This window comes from Aotus nancymaae, unplaced genomic scaffold (genome assembly GCF_030222135.1).
Source record: "Aotus nancymaae isolate 86718 unplaced genomic scaffold, 86718_ANA_hifiasm-v0.15.2.pri h1tg000057l, whole genome shotgun sequence".
Taxonomy (NCBI): Eukaryota; Metazoa; Chordata; class Mammalia; order Primates; family Aotidae; genus Aotus; species Aotus nancymaae.
Window position 1 is genome coordinate 8,692,524 of NW_026988471.1, and position 18,980 is coordinate 8,711,503.

The 18,980-nt window shown below is 43.1% G+C and overlaps 1 protein-coding gene and 1 pseudogene across 2 annotated transcripts in view; both read left to right on the plus strand.

The window, feature by feature from the left end:
* Nucleotides 1-18,036, plus strand: part of CPSF3 (cleavage and polyadenylation specific factor 3) — a 57,528-nt gene extending 39,492 nt beyond the window's left edge. For both annotated transcript variants that reach the window (XM_064363832.1, XM_064363833.1), the window contains exons 16-18: nt 1,436-1,505; nt 10,101-10,197; nt 17,848-18,036. In XM_064363832.1, the coding sequence (XP_064219902.1) occupies nt 1,436-1,505; nt 10,101-10,197; nt 17,848-17,949 (269 nt within the window). In that variant the 3' untranslated portion in view covers nt 17,950-18,036. The remainder of the gene's footprint in view (nt 1-1,435; nt 1,506-10,100; nt 10,198-17,847) is intronic.
* On the plus strand, nt 12,191-17,840 carry LOC135269704 (small ribosomal subunit protein eS27-like; annotated as a pseudogene).
* Nucleotides 18,037-18,980: the final 944 nt, after the last annotated feature.

The following is an 18,980-nucleotide window of genomic DNA, read 5'->3' on the forward strand; positions in this document are numbered from 1 at the left end:
TTTACATCACACCAGGCCAGACATGGTGGCTCACACCCGTAATCCCAGCACTTTGCAAGGCCCAGGGGAGCAGATTGCTTGAACCCAGGAGTTTGAGACCAACTTGGGCAACATGGTAAAACCCCATCTCTACAACACACACACAAAATCAGCCAGGCATGGTAGGGCATGCCTATAGTCCCAGCTACCTGGGAGGCTGAGATGAGAGGATCACCGGAGCCCAGAGGTTAAGGCTGCAGTGAGCCATGATCACACCACTCACTACATTCCAGCCTGGGCCACAGAGCAAGACTCTGTCTCAAAAAAATACACACACACACACACACACACACACACACACACACACCCCACTCCAAAAAGGAACCCCATATCCCTTACTTATGATGCCTCAATCTCTATGTTCTCCCCAGCTCAAAGCAAGCACTAATCTACTTCCTGTCTTCCTGGATTTGCCTATTCTCAATGTTTCAGATAAATGGAATCATACAGTGTGTAGCCTTTGATGACTGGCTTCCTTCACTATGCTGTGTTCAAGGTTCATCGTGTTGTCACATAAATTGGTACTTCATTCCTTTTTATGGCCAAATAATTTCCCATTGTATGTGCATAACACATTTTGTTTATCATTCATCCTTTGATGGATATTTCGGTTGTTCCTGTTTTATGGCTTTTATGAATAGTGCTGCCTTGGATATTTGTATGTAAGTTTTTGTGTAGCCATAAGTTTTCATTTCTCTTGGGTCTATACCTAGGAGTAGAATTACTAGGTCAAATGCTGACTGTTTAATTTTCTGAGGAAGCACCAGACAGTGAGCCCTGCACTCTTTTGCTGCTGGTGATGCACTGAGAGCTGTTTAATGAGGCGTCGGAGCATGCCTGAAACTCCAGATTAAGGGTGACTCATCTTCCCAAACTGACAAATTTCTTTGTTTTGGAAGGAAAGCTGAGTAATTTAATGGGCAAGTGATTTTAAATATTAATATTTATTAAAATAATTATATCTAATAGAATGCTATATTTATATCACATTTTAGGTAAAAGACTTCACAGATCTTTGAGCTTGAATATGCCCCTGGAATTCCTGGAGTTTTAATTGCCTGTGGTCATAAATGTAAAGTTTGAGAAATATGGGAAATAAAACTAAAAATAGTATTAAGTGTCATTTTGTGGTTCTTTAATAAGAACATTAAATATTGGAGAAAGGGTGAAAAGATGTTAATAGAAAATATTTTTTAAAATACAAATAAAAAGAACATGAAATTAAATAATGAAAATATGCATTTCCGTTAGCAGGCAAATAATACATATCCATGCTTGTCACTTTAAAGATCTCATAGTTAATTTAACTCAACAGTAACCATGTTCTGATTATTGATTTGGAAGTTATTCTGAATAGGAATTTAGAAATTGAACTCTGTCGTTTTTTTTCCCCCAGGTGCAGTACAAAAGGTTTCTAAAAAATTAGAAATGCATGTTTATAGCAAGCGGTTGGAGATCATGCTTCAGTAAGTTTTTCACACATTATTTCTCAACAAGGTAGTGACAGTGGGCTGGAAGGAGCCCAGGATTCAGCTCTGGCTCCTACAGGGACTGGGGTGTGGCTCTGACCAGGCCCCTGTGCTGCCCTGAGGCCTGCTTCTCTATCAGGAAAGAGAGGGGTGGCACCGTTCCCTTCCAGCTCCTTACTCTAGGTAGTTCCAAGTACCTGTGATCTGCTAGGTCAGCTGTTTGTGTTTCAGTTAATACAGTGCCTCAGGATGCTGGCACAGGGCCGGCCTAGTCAGCAAGGGTGAAAACATTCTCATAAGGACAAGGACGAAAAGCTCAGCTGCATGTGACTCTGTCTTCAAGAATTATTTTCTATAGTTACCTGTGAAATGTGAATTATTTGTAAAATGGTTCTCTTCTAGACTCTTCTTAGTCTGTAAGCTATGAATTATCTTTAGACTAAGTATTCCTCTTTATTTGGTTTTATTTTGGGAGATAGGATCTTGCTCCATTGCCCAGACTGGAATATAATAGTGTGATCTTGGCTCTCTGTAGCCTCCACTCCCAGACTCAAGCAATCTGCCTCAGCACCCGTCACAGGCTCACACCACCATGCCCAGCTACTTTATTTTTTTATAGAGACAGGGTTTCCCTATGTTGCCCAGGCTGCTCTCAAATTCCTGGACTCAAGGGACTCTCCTACCTTGGCCTCCCAAAATGCTGAAATTACAGATGTGAGCCCTCACCCCATTAGACGTTTTAACAAAGTAAGGTATTCTGCTAGTTTAGAAGGCTTTTATGCTAACATTTCTGTTCTTCCCTTCCTTTCCCCAAAATTCTACACTAACCTTTTTTTTTTTTTTTTTTTTTTTTGTAATATTTATTTATTGCATTTTAGGTTTTGGGGTACATGTGAAAAACATGCAAGGTTGTTGCATAGGTGCATACGTGGCAGTGTGATTTGCTGCCTTCCTCCCCTTCACCCATATCTGGCATTTCTCCCCATGCTATCCCTCCCCAATTCCCCACCCCCCCGCTGTCCCCCCACTCCCCCACAACAGACCCCCATGTATAGTGCTCCCCTCCCTGTGTCCATCTGTTCTCCTTGTTCAACACCCGCCTATGAGTGAGAACATGTGGTGTTTGATTTTGTGTTCTTGTGTCAGTTTGCTGAGAATGATGGTTTCCAGGTTCATCCATGTCCCTACAAAGGACGCGAACTCCTCGTTTTTAATGGCAGCATAATATTCCATGGTGTATATGTGCCACATTTTTCCTGTCCAGTCTATCATCAATGGGCATTTGGGTTGGTTCCAGGTCTTTGCTATTGTAAACTGAGCTGCTATGAACATTCGTGTGCATGTGTCCTTATAGTAGAACGATTTATAATCCTTTGGATATATGCCCAGTAATGGGATTGCTGGGTCAAATGGAATTTCTATTTCTAGGTCCTTGAGGAATCGCCACACTGTTTTCCACAATGGTTGAACTAATTTACACTCCCACCAACAGTGTAAAAGTGTTCCTATTTCTCCACATCCTCTCCAGCATCTGTTGTCTCCAGATTTTTTAATGATTGCCATTCTAACTGGTGTGAGATGGTATCTCAATGTAGTTTTGATTTGCATTTCTCTAATGGCCAGTGATGATGAGCATTTTTTCATATGCTTGTTGGCCTCATGTATGTCTTCTTTTGTAAAGTATCTGTTCATATCCTTCGCCCACTTTTGAATGGGCTTGTTTGTTTTTTTCTTGTAAATCTTTTTTAGCTCGTTGTAAATTCTGGATATCAGCCCTTTGTCAGATGGGTAGGCTGCAAAAATTTTTTCCCATTCTGTTGGTTGCCGATTCACTCTATTGACTGTTTCTTTTGCTGTGCAGAAGCTGTGGAGTTTGATTAGGTCCCATTTGTCTATTTTGGCTTTTGTTGCCAATGCTTTTGGTGTTTTGGTCATGAAGTCCTTGCCTACGCCTATGTCCTGAATGGTTTTGCCTAGGTTTCCTTCTAGTGATTTTATGGTGTTAGGTCTTATGTTTAAGTCTTTAATCCATCTGGAGTCAATTTTAGTGTAAGGTGTCAGGAAGGGGTCCAGTTTCTGCTTTCTGCATATGGCTAGCCAGTTTTCCCAACACCACTTATTGAACAGGGAATCTTTTCCCCATTGCTTGTTTTTATCAGGTTTGTCAAAGATCGGGTGGTTGTAGATATGTTGTGTTGCCTCCGACGCCTCTGTTCTGTTCCATTGGTCTATATCTCTGTTTTGGTACCAGTACCATGCTGTTTTGATTACTGTAGCCTTGTAGTAGAGTTTGATGTCTGGTAGTGTGATGCCTCCTGCTTTGTTCTTTTTGCTTAGAGTTGACTTGGCTATGCGGGCTCTCTTTTGGTTCCATATGAAGTTTAAGGTGGTTTTTTCCAGTTCTGTGAAGAAGGTCATTGGTAGCTTGATGGGGATAGCATTGAATCTGTATATTACTTTGGGCAGTATGGCCATTTTCACGATATTAATTCTTCCTAACCATGAACATGGAATGTTTCTCCATCTGTTTGTGTCCTCTCTTATTTCGTTGAGCAGTGATTTGTAGTTCTCCTTGAAGAGGTCCTTTACGTTCCTTGTTAGTTGTATTCCTAGGTATTTTATTCTCTTTGTAGCAATTGTGAATGGCAGTTCGTTCTTGATTTGGCTCTCTTTAAGTCTGTTATTGGTGTATAGGAACGCTTGTGATTTTTGCACATTGATTTTGTATCCTGAGACTTTGCTGAAGTTGCTTATCAGTTTCAGGAGCTTTTGGGCTGAGATGAGGGGGTCTTCTAGATATACAATCATGTCGTCTGCAAATAGAGACAATTTGACTTCCTCCTTTCCTAATTGAATACCCTTTATTTCTTTTTCTTGCCTGATTGCTCTGGCTAGAACTTCCAGTACTATATTGAATAGGAGTGGTGAGAGAGGGCATCCTTGTCTAGTGCCAGATTTCAAAGGGAATGCTTCCAGTTTTTGCCCGTTCAGTATGATATTGGCTGTCGGTTTGTCGTAAATAGCTTTTATTATTTTGAGATACGTTCCATCGATACCTAGTTTATTGAGGGTTTTTAGCATAAAGGGCTGTTGAATTTTATCGAAGGCCTTCTCTGCATCAATTGAGATAATCATGTGGTTTTTGTCTTTGGTTCTGTTTATGTGGTGAATTACATTTATAGACTTGCGTATATTGAACCAGCCTTGCATCCCTGGGATGAATCCTACTTGATCATGGTGGATAAGCTTTTTGATGTGCTGTTGTAATCGGCTTGCCATTATTTTATTGAAGATTTTTGCATCTATGTTCATCATGGATATTGGCCTGTAGTTTTCTTTTCTTGTTGAGTCTCTGCCAGGTTTTGGTATTAGGATGATGTTGGTCTCATAAAATGATTTGGGAAGGATTCCCTCTTTTTGGATTATTTGGAATAGTTTCAGTATGAATGGTATCAGTTCCTCTTTGTATGTCTGGTAGAATTCGGCTGTGAACCCATCTGGACCTGGGCTTTTTTTGGGTGGTAGGCTCTTAATTGCTGCCTCGACTTCAGACCTTGTTATTGGTCTATTCAGGGTTTCGACTTCTTCCTGGTTTAGGCTTGGGAGGAGGCAGCTGTCCAGGAATTTATCCATTTCCTCCAGGTTTTCTAATTTATGTGCATAGAGTTGTTTGTAATAATCTCTGATGATGGTTTGAATTTCTGTGGAATCTGTGGTGATATCCCCTTTGTCATTTTTTATTGCATCTATTTGATTATTCTCTCTTTTCTTTTTTATTAGTCTGGCTAGTGGTCTGTCTATTTTGTTGATCTTTTCAAAAAACCAGCTCCTGGATTTATTGATTTTTTGAAGGGTTTTTCGTGTCTCTATCTCCTTCAATTCTGCTTTGATCTTAGTTATTTCTTGTCTTCTGCTAGGTTTTGAGTTTTTTTGATCTTGCTCCTCTAGCTCTTTCAATTTTGACGATAGGGTGTCAATTTTAGATCTCTCCTTTCTTCTCATGTGGGCACTTATTGCTATATATTTTCCTCTAGAGACTGCTTTAAATGTGTCCCAGAGATTCTGGTATGTGGTGTCTTCATTCTCGTTGGTTTCGAAGAACGTCTTTATTTCTGCCTTCATTTCAGTGTTTATCCAGTCAACATTCAGGAGAAAGTTGTTCATTTTCCATGAGGCTGTGCGGTTCTGGGTTGGTTTCTGGATTCTGAGTTCTAACTTGATTGCACTGTCGTCTGAGAGACTGTTTGTTATGGTTTCCGTTCTTTTGCATTTGCTGAGGAGTGATTTACTTCCAATTATGTGGTCAATTTTAGAGTAGGTGTGATGTGGTGCTGAGAAGAATGTATATTCTGTGGATTTGGGGTGGAGAGTTCTGTAAATGTCTATTAGGTTTGCTTGTTCCAGGTCTGAGTTCAAGTCCTGGATATCCTTGTTAATTTTCTGTCTCGTTGATCTGTCTAATATTGACAAGGGTGTGTTGAAGTCTCCCACTATTATTGTGTGGGAGTCTAAGTCTCTTTGTAAGTCTTTAAGAACTTGCCTTATGTATCTGGGTGCTCCTGTATTAGGTGCATATATATTTAGGATCGTTAGCTCTTCTTGCTGCATTGATCCTTTTACCATTATGTAATGTCCTTCTTTGTCTCTTTTGATCTTTGTTGCTTTAAAGTCTATTTTATCAGAGATGAGAATTGCAACTCCTGCTTTTTTTTGCTCTCCATTTGCTTGGTAAATCTTCCTCCATCCCTTTATTTTGAGCCTTTGTGTATCCTTGCATGCGAGATGGGTTTCCTGGATACAGCACACTGATGGGTTTTGGTTTTTTATCCAATTTGCCAGTCTGTGTCTTTTGATTGGGGCATTTAGTCCGTTTACATTTAGGGTTAATATTGTTATGTGTGAATTCGATCCTGTCATTTTGGTGCTAGGTGGCTGTTTTGCCCTTTGGTTGATGCAGATTCTTCATTGTGTTGATGCTCTTTACCTTTTCGTGTGTTTTTGGAGTGGCTGGTACTGGTTGTTCTTTTCTATGTGTAGTGCCTCCTTCAGGAGCTCTTGTAGAGCTGGTCTGGTGGTGATGAACTCTCTGAGTTCTTGCTTGTTCACAAAGGATTTTATTTTTCCTTCACTTATGAAGCTTAGTTTGGCTGGATACGAAATTCTGGGTTGAAAGTTCTTTTCCTTAAGGATGTTGAATATCGGCCCCCACTCTCTTCTGGCCTGTAGGGTTTCTGCTGAGAGATCTGCAGTGAGTCTGATGGGCTTCCCTTTGTGGGTAACCCGACCTTTCTCTCTGGCTGCCCTTAGTATTTTCTCCTTCATTTCAACCCTGGTGAATCTGATGATTATGTGTCTTGGGGTTGCTCTTCTAGAGGAGTATCTTTGTGGTGTTCTCTGTATTTCCTGGACTTGAATCTTGGCCTGCCTTGTTAGGTTGGGGAAGTTTTCCTGGATAATATCCTGAAGAGTATTTTCCAGCTTGGATGCATTCTCTTCGTCACATTCAGGTACACCTATCAAACGTAGATTAGGTCTTTTCACATAGTCCCATATTTCTTGTTGACTTTGTTCATTCCTTTTTACTCTGTTTTCTCTAATCTTGCCTTCTCGTTTTATTTCATTGAGTTGATCTTCGACCTCTGATATCCTTTCTTCTGCTTGGTCAATTCGGCTGTTGAAACTTGTGCATGCTTCACGAAGTTCTCGTGTTGTGTTTTTCAGCTCCATCAATTCGCTCATATTCCTCTCTAAGTTGTCCATTCTTGTTAGCATTTCGTCAAGTCTTTTTTCAAGGTTCTTAGTTTCTTTGCATTGGGTTAGAACATGTTCTTTTAGCTCACGGAAGTTTCTTATTATCCACTTTCTGAAAGCTGATTCTGTCATTTCATCACACTCATTCTCCATCCAGTCTTGTTCCCTTGCTGGTGAGGAGTTGTGATCCCTTGTAGGAGGAGAAGTGTTCTGGTTTTGGGTGTTTTCATCCTTTTTGCGCTGGTTTCTTCCCATCTTTGTGGATTTATCCACCTGTTGACTTTGTAGTTGTTGTCTTTCTGATTTTGGTAATTTTAAGTCTGCTGTGGCAGAACTCATAAACCCCCTGCTCTTCCCCCCAGGTGTTCTGTCCCAGGGAGTTACGGTTTTATGATGTTCCCCTGTGCGGTTGCTGTTTTCCCTGCCCACAAGGTGGCAGCCTAGTCACACTTAGGTTGCAGAGGCTTCGCTAAGCTGCTGTGGGCTCCACCCAGCTTCCGTGTGAACCTCTGGGTGTAGTTAGAACTGCTTCCGCGATGTTGGCCCGCCCCTGTAGTGACGGAGTCTCTGTAGTGGCGGATTGCCTTGTTAGATTGCCCTGGGAACAGCAGGGTGCCTATGGAGAACGCCCCTCCTCTACAGAGCTGGACCGTCCCGGTTTCAGTTGTGTTTCAGGTCTTCTTGCTGGGTAAGAGGGGACACCGTCTCATCTGATCTGCCTCCGGAGCCGCTGCGTTAGCTAAAGCCGCGGCTCTGAGATTCGTGGCGCTGGCCTGGCTCCCCGTTTCAGCTCCCCTTGCTGGCTTATAGGGGACTCAGACTCTCTCACTTTGTACAGTGAGCCGTTGCCTCAGGGTGCCGGCCCAGCGGCTGCGCCGTTCAAGCCAGCGGCGCCAGCGGCGCCAGCGACCCGTGTGGCTTCTCTGCGTGTGAATCTCCTGGTCTGTGGGCAGTAAAAATCAGTCTGGAAATACGGCGTCCACTCACCCTCTGTGCTTTCTCTCGGAGCTGCATTCCCGAGTTCCTCCTAAGCGGCCATCTTGGATCTCTACCCTACACTAACCTTTTTTAAAACAGCAAATTAGTGGCTTAAAAAAAAAAGGTGATAGGCTTTAAATGATGACTTTCCTTATAGAAGTTGTCACATGTCTTCAAAGGTACCACTCTTCCTGCTCCACTCCCTCTCACCTCCACAAACACACCGGAACTATTCAACTCTTAGGAACAGGAGTATGAGACAGAGCTTCCATTTAGCCCAGGAATGTGAGGTTCTCATGTCCTTAAACTTAAAAATGCAGCTGTTTTCCCAGTTGTTTAAATACTTAGGATCAGATAGGAATAAATGTATTGGTTTCTTTAGACAAGCCAACAGTGGATCACATGAAAATGAAACCTTTTTTTTCTATCCTTTTGAATACATTTCTGTATTTAAAATATAATCTTTTTGGCTGGGTGTGGTGGCTCACACCTGTAATCCCAACACTTCAGGACGCTGAGGTGGGCAGATCACTTGAGGTCAGCAATTCGAGACCAGCCTGGCTAACATGGCAAAACGCCGTCTCTACTAAAACTACAAAAATGAGCACATGCCTGTAATCCCAGCTACTTGAGAGGCTGAGGCTGGAGAATTGCTTGAACCGGGAGGCGGAGGTTGCAGTGAGCCTAGATCATGACACTGCACTCCAGCCTGGTGACAGAGCAAGACTCTGTCTCTAGATAGATAGATAGTAGATAGATTGATTGATGGATCAATCGATCTTTTTCCTTTGTGTTAAGTGTCCCGGCTAAGTTTATTCACACATTTGATGAACAGTAACTGCCTGAAGATGCAAGCAGTGGATTCCCACCTCCCCTTCCCCAGCTTAATCCGCTCTTGTCAGTGCTTAACTGTCCTAGGCTGACCGAGGTCCATGTGCTGTTAGGCTCACTGACTGCCTTTCTTACCTGCACTCAGCCTGCTGGTTGGGCTGCTATTTACTAACACCTCTGTACCAGTGAGGACGATGTTGAAATTAACAATCAAACCTTCTCCTCCATAACAGAGGCAATATCTTAGTGCCTTCTGTATCCCAGCTCCTAGCACAGCCCCTGCCACATAGAAGATGCTTAATAAATACCGAATTTAATTAAAGTAGGAGTGGACAGCTAGTGGGCTTCTGAGCCATTTTAACCTAGATCCTGGATTTGAATGCCAGCTCAGCTGTTTACTAGCCATGAGGCTTTAAGCAAATCACTTAACTTCTGTATCTTATTTTCTTCACATGTAAAAGGGGATCCTTACCAAAATGATTACAGGTTAAGATAACGTATATAAACCACCTAGCATGATGCCTGCTGAGTAGATCATTCTTGAATAATAGCTGTGTATTTTCCCTGTTTTATAAACTTAATAAGCTATATGAAGGTAAATAAGAAGCTTGTCTCAAGAGTAAATACAGGCTGAGCACGGTGGCTCACACCTGTAATCCCAGCACTTTGGGAGGCTGAGGCAGGTGGATCACTTGAGGCTAGGAGTTCAAGACCAGCCTGGCCAACATGGTAAAACCCTGACTCTACTAAAAATACAAAAATTAGCTGGCTGTGGTGGCACGCACCTGTAATCCCAGCAACTCAGGAGACTGAGGCAGGAGAATCACTTGAATGTGGGAGGCGGAGGTTGCAGTGAGCCGCCCAGATCACACCATTGCACTCCAGCCTGGGAGACAGAGCAAGACTCCCTCTCAAAAACAAGTAAATACAAGTATTCTGCTTTAGAACTGGGACCTGTCTTCAGTTTTATTTTTTCCTCAGATATGTAGAGCTGGGCTTCTTCACTAATCCTGCATTTCTGCTTATTTTAAGGGACATATTTGGAGAAGACTGTATAAGTGTAAAGGATGACTCTATTCTTAGTGTCACAGTGGACGGGAAAACTGCCAACCTTAACTTGGAGACGCGGGTATGTAGTGTCCTTCCTACATTTCCAGACATTCGGGAAATCAAGCGAAGACAAAAAATCATCTGTGCCCTCACGCTGAACAGTCTACTTTTGCATTTTGCCATTTCCTTCCAGTGTTTCCAACGTTTTTTTCACATTGTTCCTTCTATATTATGATGTATGAAGTTTTCTGTGTTTTCCGGCCTGCTGCATAGTGCAGGGTTCCCACGTGTGTCACTCCGTTGCTGTCCTTTTCCATAACACACCTGCCTCACCTCATCCGTTCTCTAGTTTGGCATCTATTGACTCTCCCTGTTTTAAAGAAGCTGCTCTTCTATTTGCACCAGCAAGATCAAAGTGGATTTTCCAAACAATAAGGTTTGAGAGGCCAGATGCAGTGGCTCACACCTGTAATCCCAGCACTTTGGGAGGCCAAGGAGGGCAGATCATGTGAGGTCAGGAGTTTGAGACCAGCTTGACCAACATGGAGAAACCTCATCTCTACTAAAAATACAAAATTAGCCAGGCATGGTGGCGCATGCCTGTAATCCCAGCTACTCGGGATGCTGAGGCAGGAGAATTGTTTGAACCCAGGAGGCGGAGGTTGCAATGAGCTGAGATTGCACCATTGCACTGCAGCCTGGGCAACAAGAGCGAAACTCCATCTCAAAAAAAAAAAAGGTTTGTGGGGCCTACTCCTGTCTCACCCGCAGCTCCTGCCTGAATTATTCCACAAGATGAATGAACAAAGATATCTTCCTCACAGGGTTGTTTTTGAAGATTAGAATAGTTCCAAATAAATAACCTATGCTGTAATTTTCTTTTATATGTTTTTTGACTACATAGGTGCTTTAAAAAATTAGATTTATTTTACCTTAATAGGAAAATAAGCTAGAAACATGAACAAGTAGTTCACTAGGGAAGAAATATAGATAGCCAATAAACATAAAACTAATGTTCAGATCCATTCAGAATAAGAGGAAGTAAGCTTTTTTTCTATTTTATTTTATTTATTTCCATAGGGTTTGGGGAGCAGGTCTGTTTGGTTACATGGAGACGTTCTTTAGTGGTGATTTGTGAGACTCTGGTGCACCCATCACCTGTGCAGTGTACACTGTACCCAGTTTATAGTCTCTTATGCCTCACCCCGTCCCACTCTTTCCTCTTGGGTCCCCAAAGTCCATTGTGTCACTCTTATGCCTTTGCATCCCCATAGCTTAGCTCCCACTTATGAGTGAGAACATACGACGTTTGGTTTCCATGAGGAAGTACACATTTAAAGTGCTATATCATGCTTAGCATACTGGCACAGATTAAAGAGAGTGATGTGACCCAGTGATGGTGAAAGAATAGGGAACAGTTATTTTCAGGTGCTATGGGAGGGATGGGGAGAGAGAGTATAAATTAGGCAGCACATTCATTGTTTCTGAAAAGCAGTGTGGTGGTGTGCATCAAAAGCTTTTAAAAAGTAGGTCCCTGGTGGTACACCTGTAATTCCAGCTATTTCGGATGCTGAGGTGGGAGGATCACTTGAGCCCAGGGGTTTAGGCTGCAGTGAGCTATGATCACACGCTGTACTCCAGCCTGGGCAACAGAGCAAGACTCTGTCTCTAGAGGAAAAAAAAAAAGTAAGGCCTTTTATCTACAATTCCATTTACTGAATTTAACCAAAGATAACAATTAAGTGAGCAAAGTTTATATAAAAGGATGTCTATTTTAGCATTTCAAAAAATGGCAAGAAATGTAAATATCCAAGAGTAAGAGATAAAATAACTGAATGTACATGGTATATCCTTATACTTGGAATAATATATATATTTAGTTACCAAGAATGATGGTACAGTCAGGCAAGAGAAAGAAAGAAAAGGCATCCAAACTAGAAAAGAGGAGGTCACATCATTCTTGTTTGCTGATAATCTGTTCTTATATCTAGAAAAACCTAAAGACACCACCCCAAAACTCTTATATTTGATTAATCCAGTAATAATTTAAAAATCAGCCTTTCCGGCGGTGACGACCTACCCACGAGAACACGCCTCTCGCAAAGGATCTCCTTCATCCCTCTCCAGAAGAGGAGAAGAGGAAACACAAGAAGAAACGCCTGGTGCAGAGCCCCAATTCCTACTTCATGAATGTGAAATGCCCAGGATGCTATAAAATCACCACGGTCTTCAGCCATGCACAAACATGCACAAACATGCACAAACGGTAGTTTTGTGTGTTGGCTGCTCCACTGCCCTCCGCCAGCCTACAGGAGGAAAAGCAAGACTTACAGAAGGATGTTCTTTCAGGAGGAAGCCGCACTAAAAGCACTCTGAATCAAGATGAGTGGGAAACCATCTCAATAAACACATTTTGGATTTAAAAAAAAAAAAAAAAATTTAAAAATCAATGTACAGGCCGGGCGTGGTGCTCACGCCTGTAATCCCAGCACTTTGGAAGGCCGAGGCGGGTGGATCACGAGGTCAAGAGATCGAGACCATCCTGGTCAACAAGGTGAAACCCCGTCTCTACTAAAAATACAAAAATTAGCTGGGCATGGTGGCACGCACCTGTAATCTCAGCTACTCGGGAGGCTGAGGCAGGAGAATTGCTTGAACCCAGGAGACGGAGGTTGCGGTGAGCCGAGATCGCGCCATTGCACTCCAGCCTGGGTAACAACAGCAAAACTCCGTCTCAAAAAAAAAAAAAAATCAACGTACAAAAAGTAGCATTTCAACATACCAATGACAACCCAGCTGAGAAATCAAGAAGGCAGTCCCACTTACAGTTGCTACAAGGAAACAAAAACCAAACCCAGGAATAAATGTAACCCAGGAGGTGAACGATCTCTACTAAAAGCCATGGATGAAAGAAATTACAGATGCCACATGCAAACAGAAAAGTATCCCGTGCTCATGACTCAGGAGAATTAATATTAAAATAACCATACTGCACAAAGCAATCTACAGATTCAGTGCAATTCCTATCAAAATAACAATGTCCTTTTTTATACAATTAGAAAAAACAATCCTAAAATTTATATGGAACCAAAAAGAGCCAAAAAAAAAAAAAAGGATAGCCACAGCAGTCCTGAGCAGTAAGAACAAAGCTGGAGGCATCACATTACCTGACTGCAGATTATACTGACAGAGCAAGAGGAACCAAACAGCATGGGACGGGTATAAAAATACGCACATACATCAGTGGAACACTATAGAGAACACAGAGATCAAGCCAAGTATGTGTAGCCAGCTGACTTTGACGAAGCTGATAACTCTCTTCAATTAAATGGGGCTAGAAAATTGGATTGCCTTATGTAGATGAAACTGGATCCCTGTATACAAAAATCATCTCAGGATGGATTAAAGACTTAAACATAAAACCCAAAACTATAAAAGTACTAGAAGAAAACCAGAGGAAAACTCTTTGGGACATTGGTCTAGGCAAAGACCTCAAAAGCACAGGCAACAAAAAGAGACAAATGAGACTCAAAAGTTTCTGCATAGCAAAAGAAGTAATCAACACAGGCCAAGCACAGTGGCTCACACCTATAATCCCTGCACTTTTGGAGGCCGAGGCCAGCAGATCACTTGGGGTCAGGAGTTCTAGACCAGCAGATCACTTGGAGTCAGGAGTTCGAGACCAGCCTTGCCAACATGGTGAAACCCCATCTCTACTAAAAATGCAAAAATTAGCTGGGTGTGGTGGCATGTGCCTGTAGTCCCAGCTACACAGGAGGCTGAGGCAGGAGAATTGCTTGAATCCAGGAGGCGGAGGTTGCAGCAAGCTGAGATTGCACCACTGCCTTAGAGAAAAGAGTGAAACACCATCTCAAAAAAGAAAAAAAAAAAAAAAGAATCAACACAGGGACAAGACACCCATTGAATGGGACAAAATGTTTACAAACTGTGCATCTTACAGGGGACTAATATTCAGAATATATAAGGAACTCAACAGCAACAACAAAACCACAAATAATCCCATTAAGAAGTGGGCAAAGGGCCTGGCATGGAGGCTCATGCCTGTAATTCCATTACTTTGGGAGGCCAAGGCGGGTGGATCACCCAAAGTCAGGAGTTCAAGACCAGCCTGGCCAACATGGCGAAACCCTGTCTCTACTAAAAAGACAAAAATTAGCCGGCATGGTGGTGGGCGCCTTACTCCCAGCTTCTCTGGAGACTGAGGCAAGAGAATTTCTTGAACCCAAGAGACAGGCTGCAGTGAGCCGAGATCATGCCACTGCACTCCAGACTGGGTGACAGAGCAAAGCTGTCTAAAAAATAAAAAAAAGTAGGCAAAGGCCATGAATAAACATTTTTTTTTTCTTTTTCTTTTTTTTTTTTTTTTTAGAGACAGGTTCTCGCTATGTTGCCCAGGCTGGAGTGCAGTGGCTATTCACAGGTGCGATCCCACTACTGATGAGCATGGGAGTTTTGACCTGCTCTGTTTCCGACCTGGGCCAGTTCACCCCTCCTTAGTCAACCTGGTGGTCCCCCACTCCCGTGAGATCACCATATTGATGCCAAACTTAGTGATGACACCCGATGGGCATAGCGCACTACTGCCCATAACTCCTGGGCTCAAGCGATCCTCCCACCTCAGCCTCCCAAGTAGCTGGGACTACAGGCACGTGCCACTGCACCCGGCAAATAAACATTTTTCAAAAGAAGACATACAAGCTGGGCATGATGGCTCATGCATGTAGTCCCAACACTTTAGGAGGCTGAGGCAGAAGGCTCACTTGAGCCCAGGAGTTCAAGACCAGCCCGGCAACATAGTAAGACTTCATCTCTACAAAAAAAAAAAAAAAAAATGAGTCACGGTAGCATGTGCCTATAATCCCAGGAGGATGAGGCTGCGGTGAGCCGAGATTGCACCACTGCACTCCAGCTAGGGCAACAGAATAAAGACCCCATCTCAAAAAAAAAAATAAAGAAGACATACAAATGGCCAACATGTATATGAAGAAATGTTCAGCCTCACTAATGATCAGAGAAATACAAATATAAATGAAAACCAGTGAGATGCCCTCTTACCCCAAAGTGGCTATTATTAAAGAAACAAAAAATAACATGTTGACAGGCAGGGAAAGGGAGCCTTACACACTGCTGCTGGGATTGTGAATTCTACAACCTCTACAGAAAACAGTTTGGAGATTTCTCAAAAAAACGAAAATAAACTGTCATTTGACACAGCAGTCCCACTACTGGATACCTATCCAAAGGATAAATCAATATATCAAAAAGATACCTGTGGCCATGCACAGTGGCTCACACCTGTAATCCCAGCACTTTGTGAGGCTGAAGTGGGCAGATCACCTGAGGTCAGGAGTTCAAGACCAGCCTGCCCAACATGGTGAAACACCATCTCTACAAAAATACAAAAAAAATTAGCCAGGCATGATGGCGGGTGTCTGTAATCCCTGCTACTCGGGAGACTGAGGCAGGAGAATCCCTTGAACCCAGGAGGCAGAGGTTGCAGTGAGCCAAGATGGCACCACTGCACTCCAGCCTGGCAACAAGAGCGAAACTCCATCTGGAAAAAAAAAAACCTGCACTCATATGTTAATTGCATCACAATTCACAATAGCAAATATATGGCCTTAACCTAAGTGTCCATCAGCAGAAGAATGGATAAAGAAAATGTGGCATATGTACACAATGGAGTACTATTCAGCCATAAAAAAAGAATGAAATTAGGTCTTTTGCAGCAATACGGATGGAAATGGAGGTCTTTAGTGAAATAAGCCAGGCACAGAAAATCAGGTATCCCATCTTCTCATTTATACTAAAAAAATGTACACACATGGCCATACAGAGTGGAATGATACACAGTGGAAACTCAGAAGAGTGAGCGGGGGTGGGGATGATGGTACAGTGGCTGCTCTCCAGGGGATAGGCGCCCTAGAAGCCTTGACTAGTCCATTGGGCTCTCTGTGTGTGTAACAAAACTGCACACGTACCCCATACATTTGTACCAAAAAAAGATGCAGGTTTATTAACGTGCAGAGTTGTCCACTATACACCATTGAGTGAAAAAAAGTACAAGATGGCACATATGAGAAATAATCCCATTTTTGTTTTTAATATAGATATATATAAAAAGTCTAGACAGTCACTACATCAAAATGGTAACCATAGTTATCATTAGGTCAGAGGTGGTGTTTTCTTCTTTCCTAAGTTTTTAATGGGGAATGTTTATGGTATGATAAAAACATTTTTTAAACATATATAGTGTTTTATAGTTGAGCTTTAAGAAGTAACTACAGGCATGGTGGCTCATGCCTGTAATCCCAGCACTTTGGGAGGCCAAGGTAAGCGGATCACAAGGTCAGGAGTTCAAGACAAGCCTGGCCAACGTAGGAAATCCGTCTCTACTAAAAATACAAAAAATTAGCTGGATGTGGTGGTGCGCCTCTATAATCTCAGCTACTTAGGAGGCTGAGGCAGGAGAATTGCTTGAATCCCGGAGGCGGAGTTTGTAGTGAGCCAAGATTGCGCCATTGCACCCAGCCCTGGTGACAGCAAGACTCCGTCTCAAAAAAAAAAAAAAAAAAAAGGCCAGGTGCAGTGGGTTATGCCTGTAATGTCAACACTTTTGGAGGCCGAGGTGGGCAGATCATCTGAGGTCAAGAGTTTGGGACCAGCCTAGCCAACATGGTGAAACCCCATTTCTACTAAAAATACAAAAATTAGCTGGGCGTGGTGGTGCGCCTGTAGTCCCAGCTACTCGGGATCCTAAGGCAGGAGAACCCGGAAAGCAGAGGTCGAATTGAGCTGAGATCACATCACTGCTGTCTAATAAAAATGAAATAACGGCCGGGCGAGGTGGCTCTTGCCTGTAATCCCAGCACTTTAGGAGGCTGAAGAGGGCGGATCATGAGGTCTCAAGTTCGAGACCAGACTGGCCAACATGGTGAAACTACGTCTCTACTAAAAATGCAAAAATTAGCCGGGTGTGGTGGCACACGCCTATAATCCCAGCTGCTTAGGAGGCTGAAGCAGGAGAATTGCTTGAACTTGAGAGGCGGAGGTTGCAGTGAGCCAAGATTGCGCCATTGCACTCCAGCCTGGGCAACAGGGTAAGACTCCGTCTCAAAAAACAACAACAAAAAAGTAGATTATTGGTGAGTTTAACTCAAATTTAATACCAAATGTTGAGTAGATGGATGGCCACATCCATTCCTTGCCAAATAATTTGTGTGGCACAAACTTCCCTGGAGTATCATTTACTGGATCAAAATGTGGGCTTTAATGTAAATGTAGTTTACTAGACTTTTCCCCAGTCTTTCTCCCTCTGCCTCAGATCATCACTAATTCGGCCCATCATCGTGCTGTCAGGAAGCACTGCCCCCAGCTGCACGCCCACAAGTGTGTCAGGCAGCTGTTCTGTTTCAGGGTAATCAGTTCCACCGTGACCTCTGCCCACATAGATGATTGTTCTTTTTTTGAGACTGGGGCTCGCTGTGCCGCCCAGGCTGGAGTGCAGTGGCGCGGTCAGCTCGCTGCAGCCTCAACCTCTCGAGCTCAGTGATCCTCCCTTGAGTATCTGGGACCACAGGCACATGCCACCATACCTGGCTAATTTTTTATGAAATGATTGTTTTTTTAAAGAGCATTCATTTATCTTCCATATAATCATTATAGACTTAATTCTAATAATTAGTCTTATTTATGCCTTCATTTTCAGACTGTAGAATGTGAAGAAGGAAGTGAAGATGATGAATCCCTCCGAGAAATGGTGGAACTCGCTGCACAGAGACTGTATGAGGCCCTGACACCAGTTCACTGAGAACCTATGACTGTATGTGTTAAAACTGTAAAAAACATACTTGATTCTACTTCTGTTACTTAAAATAAAACGCATTAGTTTCTCTGAGGGAGCCTGTTTACTTCTGATGTCAAATGACCTTTGCTCCAACAACCTGAATACTGCTAAATTGCCAATTAATTTGTCCATTATTCTAGAACTAACTACTAAATAAACTGCCCATTGTTTTTGAATTTATAGATTCTTCTTCCAGGCATATGTGCAGCTCCCCTTGAAACCATCCAGATCTGCTGATAGCAATGGCTACTGGCTACCCCTCTCCCTGGGGTAACCAATTAGAGTTCATAAGGATGCTAAGTTGCACTTGAATGTTTCTGTCTTGATCTCCACTGCTGCTGTTCAAGTCCAAGTCTACTCTTCCCCTCTGAATTCCGGCAGCAACCTCCATCTTCTCCCCTACAGCTGATTCCTGGAACAGACCTGGCTTCAAGCCTCTGCTGCTTGAAGGCCTTAATGAAGGCCTTGTGATAAGGGTGAAGTGCAGCCACCCTTGCTCTATCAGGGGCTCTCAATCCGGGCTGCCCGTGGGAATCACGTGGGGCGCATTACAAGTGCACCTGTGTCCAAGTCCTGCTACCAGGAGGTGAGTTAATTGGGCTGGAGTGAGGGCCCTTGGTTGGATATTGTTTGTAAAGATCGCCCAGGTGATCCAAGCTATTAGGTCATGCTCTGCGTCCGTCGCCCGCCCCAGGGAGCAGGATCCGCCTCTGCGCCGGCTCCCCAGGCCCTTCTATTATTCATCTACAGCTCTGGTTTCAAGGCGTCCTTCCCACTCGTTTTTAGCTCTGCTGCTGCACTTCATTGCACAGCTGAGGTAAGAACGTTGCATTGCAACCACGTTTTATTCAACAGATGAATCCCTTGGAAATAAGTCGTGCTCCGTGTCCGCGCATCCACCCAACGGCAGGGAAAAGAGAAGCCGCTGGCTGGGTGCTTGGAACGTGCAGCTGTTTTCCCTCGTCATTCGCAGAACCACGAGGTACAGCCAGGGT